General features: G+C 40.6%; 1 protein-coding gene across 1 annotated transcript; it reads left to right on the top strand.

The window, feature by feature from the left end:
* Positions 1–7,373: 7,373 nt before the first annotated feature.
* Positions 7,374–9,357, top strand: LOC103455157 (cytochrome P450 736A117-like). Its single transcript, XM_008394752.4, has 2 exons — positions 7,374–8,388; positions 8,656–9,357. Exons 1-2 carry the CDS (start codon positions 7,480–7,482, stop codon positions 9,265–9,267), a joined length of 1,521 nt encoding a protein of 506 aa, XP_008392974.2. The 5' UTR covers positions 7,374–7,479; the 3' UTR covers positions 9,268–9,357.
* The last annotated feature ends 4,962 nt before the right edge of the window (positions 9,358–14,319 follow it).

The following is a 14,319-nucleotide window of genomic DNA, read 5'->3' as shown; positions in this document are numbered from 1 at the left end:
TTTTCTTTTCCCAGGTAGGACAATGATGCTGGTGTACAATCCCGACGTCAATGCACTTCCACATCGGCATCTTCGAGTCCTCTCGATGTAAGACCCATCCCTTTGTTCATTCAATTTAATATTATTCCTTTTTAGTGTCTCAGATTAGTTGTATGCTCCGAACCCGTTCCACAATTGCATATTCATTATAATTATATTTACAAGTTTTATTTATGTCAGTTAATTGTTTTTAGTTCTCATGCATCCTAAAATAGCTTCATCATCTTCGAGTGTTGGCCAGCACGTGCCTACCTTGGTATTTGGAGGATATCAGGGTTAGGCGTGTCAGCTATCGATGATGAATGTTGGGGATTTCTTTGTTGCACTGTGCTCAGAGAGAGAGGTGAGAGTTGAGAAGGAAGGGAGAATTGAAGTGGTTGACAGAGAAGATAGGGGACAATGACAGAGTTAGAGGGAAAGAATTAAGGGAGAACAATGAGAGAGAAGATTGGTAGTGTGCCTATGTATGGGAGTTGCTCAGAAAGGGGGAGTGACTAAGAAAATGAGGGGGAAAGAGTTCTAGATAGAGCAAAGGGAAAGAGAAGCTCACGAGGAGAAGAAGAAAAATCCGAGAAAAAAAATAGGGAAAAAAGAGAGAAAGTTCTACAGAGAGAGATCACGGGAAAAAGGAACACCCCAGAAAATGGGGTAACCTGCCACATGTTGCCACCCTAATGGTCCATGATGAAGAATATCTCCAATTGTAAAATTACCAAAATGCCCTTGTCATTCCGAGTCCCGTAAAATCTTCATCCTAGCTCCAAATTTGATTCTGTTTATACCATATTTAGGGCCTCCGTATTTAGACCTCGTATAAATACTCGGGGGACTCAAATGTAATTATGCAATAAGGGAAGGGGCAAATATGTAATAAGTGAGGAGTCCTTATTCTATAAAAGGACTCTTCATCCTCATAATTAGGGAGAGGCCAATTCCTAGGCCTGAGATCCCCTCTCTCACCCTCAAAAGCTCTCAGAAGCTCTCACCCGCTCCCTCTCTATTCCCTCAAATAAATACATAATCAGTGTGGACGTAGCCCAAACCTTGGGGTGAACCACGATACATCTTGTGTTATTTACATTTCATGCAGATTCACGGTCGGATTTACGTTGTTCCAAGACCTTCGGTTTTGTGCATCAACATTTGGCGCCGTCTGTGGGAATCGACACGAAAAACTATGTCGGTTCTCTCTCAATTTTTCATACCACTGTGGATCTGCTAAATCACAAAAATCCAAAAAACCAAATCTCTATCTTTCTCCTCTCTCGGTCAGTCCTACACAGAAACCAAAATAAAAAAAAGAAATCAAAAGAAATAAAAAAAGAAATCCAAATGTAAATCTCTCTCTTTCTCCTCCAAGACAAAGGGCTGTCGAAGATCCAGACGCAGAAGAAGGGAAATGAGGTGTATCCCGACGACAGCACACCCCCTGTGAAGGCTCAGACGATCGACGAGCTCCACTCGCTGCAGAAGAAGAAGTCGGTACCCACCACCCCTATCAAGGGCACTCAGGGTGTTGCCTTTGCCGTCACCATCTCTGAGGATGAACGACACAAGCAGCAACTCCAGTCCATCAGTGCATCTTTGGCATCCCTGATCTCATCGATGTCAAACCCGGAGACCAAATTCTCGACGTCGGATGCGAGAACTTTCTTGAGATGCCATTCCCTGATAGCAGCTTTGACGACGCGCACTCGATCGAGGCGACGTGTCACGCATCGAAGCTGGATGAGGTGTATGCCGAGACCTTCCGGGTTTTGAAGCCCGGTGTTCTGTACGTGTCGTACGAGTGGGTGACAACAGACAAGTACAAGGGTGAGGACGCTAAACACGTGGACGCAAGAGAGAATGTCTTGGTGGTGGTCCATATCAGCATTCCGGTCTCGGAGGCTTCTTGAGTGGTTCCCGGAGCTGAGCCTGTCGATCGTGGACGACGTTGTTCGACCGCTGGTGACGGCGTTCGAGTCTGTGACCTTGGTCTCTATGCTCCTCTTCTTCTTCGTTTTTCTGCGACTGCACCGTCTTAACTGACTTCCTATCCTACTCGTCCCTACAAGAACGACTTCAGTTGCGAAGGGGCTGGAGTGGCGAGACTCTCAGAGGCGGAGATGCCGATGCTCAAACTGTAGGGAAACATTGAGCACGTGACTTGTGGGTCACGAGCATGGATTGCAGCTCGGACAACAGGAAGCTCAGAGGGATTGGATCTGGGATTCACTACTACAAAAGGGGGCTATAGTGTCGGAGGGTGGTGTCGCTTTAATCTAATATAGTGGCGGATTAGGCAGTTGCGACACTAACTGAACATGACGTCGGATTTACTGTCGCTTATAAGCGTTATTAAATGTTTATGTCGCTTTTAAACCGACGTAAACATATATTTTAATAATTTTTAAATACTAGTGTCGCTTTTAAACCGACGTAAACATTATTTTAATAATTTTTATATACTAGTGTCGCTTTTAAGCGACATAAAGTGTGTATATATATATATATATTAAATTATATATATATTAAATTAAATTTTATATCCCTAAAAACTATAATAATTATATATATATATTAAATTAAATTTTAAAAAATTGGTGATCATTGGATTGGCTTAAATATACATACGATTCAATTTCTTAAGTGTTATACATACAAAATAAATAAATTTAAATCTACTTAATATATATATATATATATACACACCATTGAACTTGATTGGATACGAATTCTATGAAACTAATTTTGACAGTTATAAACGAAAAATCACGATTTAACGGTTATTTTAACTTCGATTTTGATGATTTTTTACAGCTACACTCCTTGACCCTATATGAATACAATGAATGGATTCGATCTTCAAATTAAAATATTTACACAAGTGGATACCACAAAATCTTATGTTATACTTAATGAAAGTATAAATAAACTCTAAGTGTTAGTCAATCTATTGTTTTGATGGGATACAAATTCTCCGAAACTAATTTCAACGATCCCAATCGTCAAACTTGTTTGCATATGCTTCGATATCACATCAGCAAAAAATCACAAAAAACAAACATTCAGAGATCAAGTAACGGGACAAAGCTTTTCGACGGTTATAAACGAAAAATCACGATTTAACGGTTATTTTAACTTCGATTTTGATGATTTTTTACAGCTACATTCCTTGACCCTATATGAATAGAATGAATGAATTCGATCTTCAATTTAAAATATTTACACAAGTGGATACTATAAAATCTTATGTTATACTTAATGAAAGTATAAATAAACTCTAAGTGTTAGTCAATCTATTGTTTTGATGGGATACGAATTCTCCGAAACTAATTTCAACGATCCCAACCGTCAAACTTGTTTGCATATGCTTCGAGATCACATCAGCAAAAAATCACAAAAAACAAACATTCAGATATCAAGTAACAGGACAAAGCTTTTCGACGGTTATAAACGAAAAATCACGATTTAACGGTTATTTTAACTCCGATTTTGATGATTTTTTACAGCTACACTCCTTGACCCTATATGAATAGAATGAATGAATTCGATCTTCAAATTAAAATATTTACACAAGTAGATACCACAAAATCTTATGTTATACTTAATGAAAGTATAAATAAATTCTAAGTGTTAGTCAATCTATTGTTTTGATGGGATACGAATTCTCCGAAACTAATTTGAACGATCCCAACCGTCAAACTTGTTTGCATATGCTTCGATATCACATCAGCAAAAAATCACAAAAAACAAACATTCAGAGATCAAGTAACGGGACAAAGCTTTTCAACGGTTATAAACGAAAAATCACGATTTAACGGTTATTTTAACTCTGATTTTGATGATTTTTTACAGCTACACTCCTTGACCCTATATGAATACAATGAATGAATTCGATCTTCAAATTAAAATATTTACACAAGTAGATACCACAAAATCTTATGTTATACTTAATGAAAGCATAAATAAATTCTAAGTGTTAGTCAATCTATTGTTTTGATGGGATACGAATTCTCCGAAACTAATTTCAACGATCCCAACCGTCAAACTTGTTTGCATATGCTTCGAGATCACATCAGCAAAAAATCACAAAAAACAAACATTCAGAGATCAAGTAACGGGACAAAGCTTTTCGACGGTTATAAACGAAAAATCACGATTTAACGGTTATTTTAACTCCGATTTTGATGATTTTTTACAGCTACATTCCTTGACCCAATATGAATAGAATGAATGAATTCGATCTTCAATTTAAAATATTTACACAAGTGGATACCACAAAATCTTATGTTATACTTAATGAAAGTATAAATAAACTCTAAATGTTAGTCAATCTATTGTTTTGATGGGATACGAATTCTCCGAAACTAATTTCAACGATCCCAACCGTCAAACGTGTTTGCATATGCTTCGAGATCACATCAGCAAAAAATCACAAAAAACAAACATTCAGAGATCAAGTAACGAGACAAAGCTTTTCGACGGTTATAAACGAAAAATCACGATTTAACGGTTATTTTAACTCCGATTTTGATGATTTTTTACAGCTACACTCATTGACCCAATATGAATATAATGAATGAATTCGATCTTCAAATTAAAATATTCACACAAGTGGATACCACAAAATCTTATGTTATACTTAATGAAAGTATATATATATTTATTAAGTAGATTTAAATTTATTTATTTTGTATGTATAACACTTAAAGAAATTGAATGGTATGTATATTTAAACTGATCCAATGGTCACCAATTTTTAAAATTTAATTTAATATATATATATATATATAATTATTATAGTTTTTAGGGGTATAAAATTGTTACATTAATATATATAATTATTATAGTATTTTTTAGGGTTATAAAATTAATATATATAAAATTATAGTATTTGAAATATTAGGCGGGAAATTTCCCGCTTGTTTGAATGGATGGAGGACTTAGTGTCGGTTTTAACCGACGCTAGTGTCATTAAAGCGACGCTATGTGAATTTCAAAAAGTGTGTCAGAAGTTGGCGTCGGTTAAAAGCGACGCTAGTTTCATTAAAGCGACGCTAGTTTCATTAAAGCGACGCAAGTTTCATTAAAGCGACGCTATGTGAATTTCAAAAAGTGTCAGAAGTTTGTGTCGGTTTAAAGCGACGCTAGTTTGATTAAAGCGACGCGAGTTTGATTAAAGCGACGCGAGTTTCATTAAAGCGACGCTATGTGAATTTCAAAAAATGTGTCAGACGTTTGCGTCGGTTTTAACGGACGCAAACTAAGTACCCATATTTAAACCCTTATCTTTCCCATTTCAACCGTGCTTTCATTTCTCCCCCAATTTCAGAATTTCTTCTTCTCCTTCCCCATTTCATATGTGCGTCCCCTTCTTCCTCCTTTTTAGTTTTTCCTCAACTCCTTCCCCGTTTGCTTTGGATCACCAGTTTAAAGATCAACATTTTGAAGAACTCCAATTCGAGGAGGAAGATCTTGAAGGTGGTTCATTTTTAAATTATTATGATTATTAATTTTAGTTTCTATTTTGTATTCTAAATAGTTTTATGCTTAAATTGAAAATTTATTTTTGTTTCTTGGTTTTTAATTGTTTTTTTTTTGTATTTATGCATGTTGGATCTGAAGAGCAAGGACACTGGAAATCGCAGATCCATAATTTTTTAAAGGTATAAAACCTGAGTTTAATCTATAGAGATTAGAGCCCTAATGTTGAAGTAGTAAAGTATTGGAGCACTGATCTGATGGCAAGCATTGCAGTATGGAGTTGCTAGTATTATATATGGCACTATGGAGCTACAAAATCTGTGGTCTTCGACAAAGGCAAGCACAGGAAAGCATGGAGGATGAATTTTTGTAAATTATATGGAATGTTAGATGTAAAACATTTGTATATTATGGCACTATTTTTCTTTTGAATTATTTTTATTATTGTTTTTTTTGGCCTAAAATTGAAATTTATTATTTCGATTATATAATTTTTTTGAGTTATAATTATTTGAGAACGAATACAGAAACAGATTTCGACTTTTTTTTTAATTATTATTATCAAAGGTGGTGTCGCTTTAAACCGTCACTAGTTTGCATATTTTATTTATTTAATTGTTCTCTAACGTCGCTTTAAACCGTCACTAGTTTGCATATTTTATTTAGTTAATTGTTAACTAGCGTCGCTTTAAACCGACGTTAACATCAGCGTCGCTTTAAACCGACGCTGCGTAGTGGCGGATTAAGCGAACAAAGCGACGCTGAAGCCCTTTAGTGACGGTAGCAATGGCGTCGCTATTCCAATCCGACATTGCAGTGTTTAATGTCGGATTTTTGCCAAATTTCCGACAGAAATCGGGGTTTCTTGTCGGTTTTTGGTCCGCCGGTGATAGCCTATATTGTAGTAGTGATTGTGGGTCGAGCATTGCAGCAACCCATGATTGATGAGAGCAGAAGAGCTTCTTTTGATCGTAGATTGAGCTTGGATTTGGGGAATGCTGAGCTTTTGAAGGATACTTTGCAAAATGTTAAAACTACAGTATCTGCCGCATCAAACTTTGTTCATCCTCCACAAAAGAAACGGGCATTCAAGATGAGCGCACATGAGGAAGACAGTAGTGGAAGACAGGCAGAAGATAAGTTAATAATAAATTTTCTTTATTATTAATGATATGATGACTGTCTGCCATCTGCCCGCCACAATTAAGAAACTGGAGTCCAAATCCGAAAAGAAGGTTTCCAACATTTCGTCCATCCAGAAAAAGCTTCAAGATTCGGTCTTATCCAACAAATAGAAAGGCCCTCGGACAACGCAAATAAATAAATAAATAAAGAGAAAGCAAAAGAGAGGCACATGGATACATCTTGTGCATCAACAGATTCCACTTGCGTCCACACGTTCGTAGCAACGAATACTACAAGGATACGCCAAGGAGACGGATCTTACGTGACACGACAAGGTGATCAACAAAAGTCAACGTTTTTGCCTCGAATGGCATTTTCGTAAATTCACACTTTAGAATTATAAAAACCGTAATAACTGGGGATGGGTCGTTACAATGTAAATCTTACCAAGTTTTAGCTCATCATACCAAAGCTGCAGATTATGTGAATCTTACGAAGTTTTAGCTCATCATACCTAGTGGTCGACAACAATTTGAAAACTTTTGTCTTAAAGATGTCCTATACACTACCTTGTATACTATTCTTGTGTTTTTTATTTTTTTTGTTATGATTATTTCAAAGAAAATATAAGATGACATAGAAACCAATAACTAAGTGAGTCAAAGGAAAAGAAGATAGAAAGCAAGGTAATGAAAATGAAATTTACGTTGGAAGATACAAATGGAGCAACCTATGGCAAATCTGCTAGAAAAAGAAAGCCACCTACCCCACAAAGTAGGACTATATAAATACACAAGCGCAGAGAATACATACACAAAAACACATTTTCTTTTCCCAGGTCGGACAATGATGCTGGTGAATGAAACCACCTCCTTTTTGCAACCTTTGGCCTTCACACTTCTGGCCATTTTCACCATTCTCATATACAGATGGTACTCCTCCACCACAACCTCCAACAAAACCTCATCACCGCCTTCTCCGTCGAAGCTCCCTATCATCGGAAACTTTCACCAAATAGACTTGTACCCACATCGCTCACTGCAAAAATTATCTCAACGCCATGGCCCTCTCATGCTTCTTCACTTCGGACATGTCCCAGTCCTTGTTGTCTCTTCAGCTCAGGAAGCTCGAGAGATCATGAATACCCATGACCTCACATTTTCTGATCGACCCAAGTCCACCAACTTTGAGAAGCTTCTCTACAACTTCAAAGACGTTGCATCTGCTCCTTATGGTGAGTATTGGAGGCAGGTCAAAAGCATATGTGTCATAAATCTTTTGAGCAACAAAAGGGTTCGCTCTTTTCGCTTTGTCAGAGAAGAGGAAACCAAAACCATGATCAGCAACATAATGAAGTCATCACCATCAGTTTTGAATTTAAGCGAAATGTTTGTGAGGCTTACTAATGATGTTGTATGTAGAGTCGCTCTGGGGAGGAAGTACAGTGGTGAAGGTGGGATGAAGTTTGCGGGACTTTTGGGGGAGTTCAATGAGTTATTGGGAACTACTAACATTGGGGACTATATCCCATGGCTTTCTTGGTTGAGCCGTGTCAACGGTTTGGAAGCCAGGTTCGACAAGGTGGCTAAGAAGTTTGATGACTTTTTAGATAAAGTGGTCCAAGAGCATATGGGTCAGAGTTCAGGGAGTGGAGATGATGACCAACTGGATTTTGTCGATGTTTTGCTTGCATTTCAGAAAGCAAACTTGGCAGGTTTTCCTCTTGAGACAGTTAGTATTAAGGCTCTCATCTTGGTAATCATCTCTCTCTCTCTCTCTCTCTCTCTCTGTGTGTTTCTGTTAGAAAGCTATTAACTAAACTGATTCGTACATATATTAGATATTAAACAGCTGAAAATCCAATACTTCGGTGTTAAATCACATACTGTTACAAGTAGTAAATCAAATCCGATAAGTTGTCTTGCTTCCTGCTGCTTATTTTCCTTTAAAACTAACACAATTCTTCCTCTATGTAATTATATGTATTTCAAATACCTTAATCAATAATATTAACTGTTGCAGGATATGTTTGCTGGTGGCACTGATACCACATATACGGTCCTGGAGTGGACAATGACTGAGCTTTTAAGGCATCCTAGGGTCATGAAAAAGTTGCAGAATGAGGTACGAGAAATAGGTCGAAAGGGAGAACACATAACAGAAGATGATTTGATTGGAATGCACTACTTGAAGGCGGTGATCAAGGAGACTCTTCGCCTACATCCACCACTTCCATTACTAGTGCCCAGGATTGCGGCCCAAGACGTGGAAATAGGTGGTTACAAAATTAAGGCCAAGACACACGTTATGATCAATGCATGGCAAATTGGAAGAGATCCCAAACTATATGAAAAACCAGAGGAGTTTGAGCCAGAAAGGTTCTTGAATAGTGAGATAGATTATAAAGGGAATGACTTTCAGTTAATTCCGTTTGGTGCTGGTAGGAGGGTCTGTCCGGGAATTCAGTTTGCCATGGCTGTCAATGAGATTGCGTTGGCAAATATCGTGCACAAGTTCGACTGGACGTTGCCTGGTGGAGCAAGTGGGGAGGATTTAGACATGACTGAATCTACTGGTATAACCATACGCAGAAAAATTGCTCTTAGAGCTGTTGCTATTCCATTTTCATGTTGAAAGATTGAGGCTATATGGAATAGCAACTGCTATAACCATACACGCGTTATTTCTATATATAAAATAACAGCCGTTGCTATTCCATTTCTATATATATATATATTAAACCTGGCAAAAAAGGGTTTAATTTTCTTCTTTAAAACTATAATGCTGGTGAATGAAACTGTAGACATCGAAATTTCGGTAAATAAATGTTGAGCGATAAATCAAAGTGTCAACGCTCATGTATTACATAAATTTTACACGTAGCGTGTGACTCAACGAAAATTGAAATGAGTTGGAAAAGTCATCAAATAGGACACGTGTCAACACCTGGCAGAAACGACTTATTTCATCTGGGATATTATATTCAAAATTAGGCCTTGGAAAATTCTATAAATACAAGCCCATTTCATTCATTTTGGGGAACGAATTCATATTACACCTTGAAGCTCTGAAGCTCTGAAACTCCGAAACTCTCAAGCATCCAGGTTCCCGAAGAATCAAGAAAGCTCTCTTCGTCCTTCGTTCATCGTTCTTCCAAGATCAAGCCCCGACGGCCCCTTGGATCAACCATCCACCAATTCAAGATCAAGCCCCGACGGCCCTTGAAGAAAGCACCATCGTTCATCATCCGTTCATCCAAGATCAAGCCCCAACGGCCCTTTGGATCAACAACGTCGACAAATCCACACATCCAACCGTTCTTCAAGATCAAGCCCAAAAGCCCCTTGAAGATCCGTTCATCATCGTTCTTCAAGATCAAGCCCAAAAGCCCTTGGAGATCCGTTCAACAATTCTTCAAAGATCAAGCCCAAAAGCCCCTTTGAAGATCTGTTCATCACTGTTTCTTCAAGATCAAGCCCAAAAGCCCCTTGAAGATCTGTTCATCACTGTTTCTTCAAGATCAAGCCCCAACGGCTCCTTGAAGATCCGCTCAAATCCACCTTCAAAGATCAAGCCCACGGCCCTTTGAAGAAACTTCCAACAGTTCATCCAAGATCAAGCCCCAACGGCCCTTGGATCAACGAAACATCCACAAATCAACACCTTACGGAGATCGAATCAGAGGATCAAAATAGAGAGAGATTGTAACCCAAAATCATCTAAATACAAATATTTGTTTGTGCGCGTCGTTCTTGTCTCTTTCGTTTCAGGAATTTTCCGTGTTCACAAATTGGCACGCCCAGTGGGACAATCTTTGCCTCTCATCTCTTTCTCCGTTCAAGAAATTCAAGCGCGCTTCCAAAATTAATGGCATCAAGGAAGGCTCAAACTGTTCCCGCAACCGGCGCAAAGAACAAAAGCGTCCTCGTCGCAACTGGTGTCACTTTGGGCATCACGACTCGAAGCATGGCAAGAGCTACTTCTGCCGCCTCTTTCACCTCTGCATCAACTCTGCCAAGGGAACAAAAACACCCAAGGCACGAGCCTTTGATCACCTTAGCCTCACTAAGGGCACCAAAGGGGGAAAGCCCAAGGAAATACTCCGAATCCATGCTCTCCGATGCTGATTCAAGCAACAGTTCAGCCATGCAAGTCATGACCATTGGAGCAACTTCAATCGATGAGCAGCTGGCTCAAATGAATGAAGCAATCGCAAGGCTAACCCGAACCGTGGAAGAAAAAGACTTGCAAATTGCAGCACTAGTCAACCGACTGGAGGCGCAGGACGGCGATAAACCCGACCTAGAGGATGATCCACTAAAGGGAGGAGCTGGCAGAGACGAAGAACCCCCGGTGAAGAAAATCGATGGGAAGCCGGAGCCAGACCAAGCAGCGGCACTCATGGGATCTCTTTCTATCCAGCAGCTGCAGGAGATGATCACCAACACCATCAAGGCACAGTACGAAGGGAGCTCACATACCTCCTTGTTCTACTCGAAGCCCTATTCCAAGAAGATTGACGCCCTAAGGATGCCAAGGGGTTATCAACCACCAAAGTTCATGCAGTTTGATGGAAAAGGAAACCCAAAGCAGCATGTTGCCCACTTCGTTGAAACTTGCAACAACGCAGGAACCGAAGGGGATTACCTCGCCAAGCAGTTTGTGCGCTCGCTGAAAGGAAACGCCTTTGAGTGGTATACAGACCTAGAACCTGAGTCCATCAACAGTTGGGAACAATTAGAGCGGGAATTCCTCAACCGCTTCTATAGCACCCGCCGCACTGTGAGCATGCTAGAGTTGACGAGCACGAAGCAATGGAAGGAAGAACCAGTCATGGACTACATCAACCGATGGCGTAATCTAAGCCTCGACTGTAAGGACAGACTCTCCGAGATTTCTTCAATCGAGATGTGCATCCAAGGCATGCAATGGGGTTTGCAATACATCCTTCAAGGCATTAAACCGCGGACCTTCGAGGAATTGGCTACTCGCGCCCATGACATGGAGTTGAGCATCGCCCATCATGGGAAGAAAGAACCGATCGCCGACTACAAGAACGACAAAGTTCTTGGGACAAAGGTGGAAAAGGCCGCATGGAAACCCACCAAGGAAGCGATGACGGTCAACACAGCTCCCGTCAAAATCTCCACACGAGGCAAGGCGATTCAAACCGAAGCTTTTCGTGATCAAGAGATGCGTAGACGCACTTTGAAGGAGCTTGAGGAGAAGATTTATCCATTCCCCGACTCTGATGTAGTTGCCATGCTGGATGACCTGTTGGACAAGAAGGTGATCAGTTTGCCTGAGTGCAGACGGCCGGAAGAGATGAATCGTACCGACAACCCAAGATACTGTAAATTCCATCGCTTCATCAGTCATCCAACGGAAAAGTGCTTCGTACTGAAAGATCTCATCCTGAAGCTAGCACAGCAAGGGGAAATCGAGCTTGACCTCGAAGACACGGTGGCGGCACACACTACTACTATCGTGTTTGAATCACTCGATCCTGTGCATCTCCGAAGCATGCATGATCATTCCCGTCAATGTTCAAGTCACATGGCACCTCCTACACAACCATCACCGGGGGCAAGCAACCAAGGTGCATCTAGTGGTGATAAGAAATGGCGGACGGTGACCTACAAAAAAACGAGGAAGCCAAGACCACAAGCCACAAGGCCAAAAGAGGAGCCTAAACCCGCCCCTCGAACTTCAGTCTTCGAAAGACTGAATTATTCAAAACCTAGAATTGCAGCACTTGATCGCATCAATGGTCGAGACCAAACTTCTGTCTTCAAAAGGCTTGAGACGCCAACACCGCAAAGATCAGTCTTTGAAAGGTTATCAAAGCCCAAGAAACAAAGCGGCACAGCTAGATCTCCTCCGCAACGGTCGGCTTTGGACAGACTTGAAGAAACTAAGAAGCCTTCTAGAAACAGGAAGACAACGCCAAAGGGAGAGAAGCTCGACAGTCTAGCAGGAAAAAACGATGTTCAAAGCTTGATTCTTTCAAGGATGAAGCGCCAAGCAACTTTGGAAGTCGACACAAAAGGACCACTGAAGGTAAGGAGGTGCACCATCATCTACACTGGCCAATCTTCACGGCAACAAACCCAAGAGGACCGCACTGAAGAGAAGGCCCGAGAAGACAAAGAAGACAAAATCCTGGAAGAAGACGTCACTTCCGGCTCTGTCAACTCAAAATTTTCACCTCAATCGCTGGGGGCATGCTCCAAAAACATGCCAGTCAAGCCGAGTGAAGCTGAAGGATGGACTTATGTCACTCCGAAGAAATTGCACAAAAAGCATATGTCTTCTCCACAAGCTCACAAATGGGAAATGGGGCAAAACAGCTCCTGTTCACCTCTAGAACAATGTGAAAGTGTTGGAGATAATGAAACTTTGACGTGAAGATCATCCATCCCCATCACGATGTGTGACATCTTCCCAGAAGACTTCTTCAACTACTCAGTCAAGGCTCCTTGCTATGAAGATTGCGAGGAACGACTCTCTCAAATCGCTTGACGAACCAAAGCTCCTTGTCCGCACGAGCCTAAACTGTAGGACACAAAGCTCCTTGTCCGCACGAGCCTAAACTGTAGGACACAAAGCTCCTTGTCTGCAAGAGCCTAAACTGCAAGACACAACGCTCCTCGCCTACACGAGCCTAAACTGCATGGCACAACGCTCCTGGTCTGCACGAGCTGAAACTGCAAACGACACCAACACTCTTTGCCTGCATGAGTTAAAATTGCAAACGGCACAAAAAAAAAATATATGTATTTGAACTACGTTAGGACTTGATCTCTTCTTTGGAGGGGTACGTAGGCAGCTTGAATATTCAAAATTTCGAGTTCAATCACATCAAAATATAAATAAATGTTTTATTAAAGAAAGTTAATTTTATTAAAAAAAAAATGATGAATACATATGTTTATGTATTTACAAAAAAAAAAAAGAAAAAAAAAAAAGAAGAAAAAATATATATATATAATATATGAGTGTCTCAACCCCACACCCAAAGGCTAGTCAACAAGCACCGCCTACTGCAGCTGGGACGGTGTCAACTGCGACACTTCAAAGAGAGTCGCCTCCATCAACTTAGCCTCAAAAGAGCAACTCCAGCTCCCGCGCCAGGTCCCTCTTCGGCGTTCGCCTGACCGACGGCTCCATCAGGAAAATCGCTAGTATGGGCAAGTTAACCCACTATGCCAGGTCGGGTTCAGATCTCATCCCCGATAATCCGGATTCTCCTGGCGACGCCACCAACGACCATGCTGCTACCGACAGCTACGCTTCGGAATATTGCATGCCCAGATCGTCTTCGAGCCGTGAACGCAAAGGTTATCCGCAACAAGCTTACGGGTCTGCCAGAAGGTCTGGTTTATCTCCATAACTCAAGCCTCTCCACCCCATTTCATGAAGCTCTTATTTTCCTAGAGAGAGAGAGTAAAGGTTCTCTCTTCCCACCTCAGTCATGGCTCCAGCTGGGAAGGTTTCTGAGTTTTGCAGACAAGGCAATGACTGGTTTTGCAAAGCGGGATTGCCAAGTGATATGATTGTGGTCGTGGACGGCGTGAGCTTCCATCTTCACAAGTTTCGTCTCATATCAAAATGTGGGAAGATATCACATATGTACGAAGAGTCCAAAAGCACAAGCAAGAGCATTTTCACTGCAGTTCTGGAGGA

Source organism: Malus domestica, chromosome 14, assembly GCF_042453785.1.
Source record: "Malus domestica chromosome 14, GDT2T_hap1".
Taxonomy (NCBI): domain Eukaryota; kingdom Viridiplantae; phylum Streptophyta; class Magnoliopsida; order Rosales; family Rosaceae; genus Malus; species Malus domestica.
This window is presented reverse-complemented; position numbering and strand designations above follow the sequence as displayed.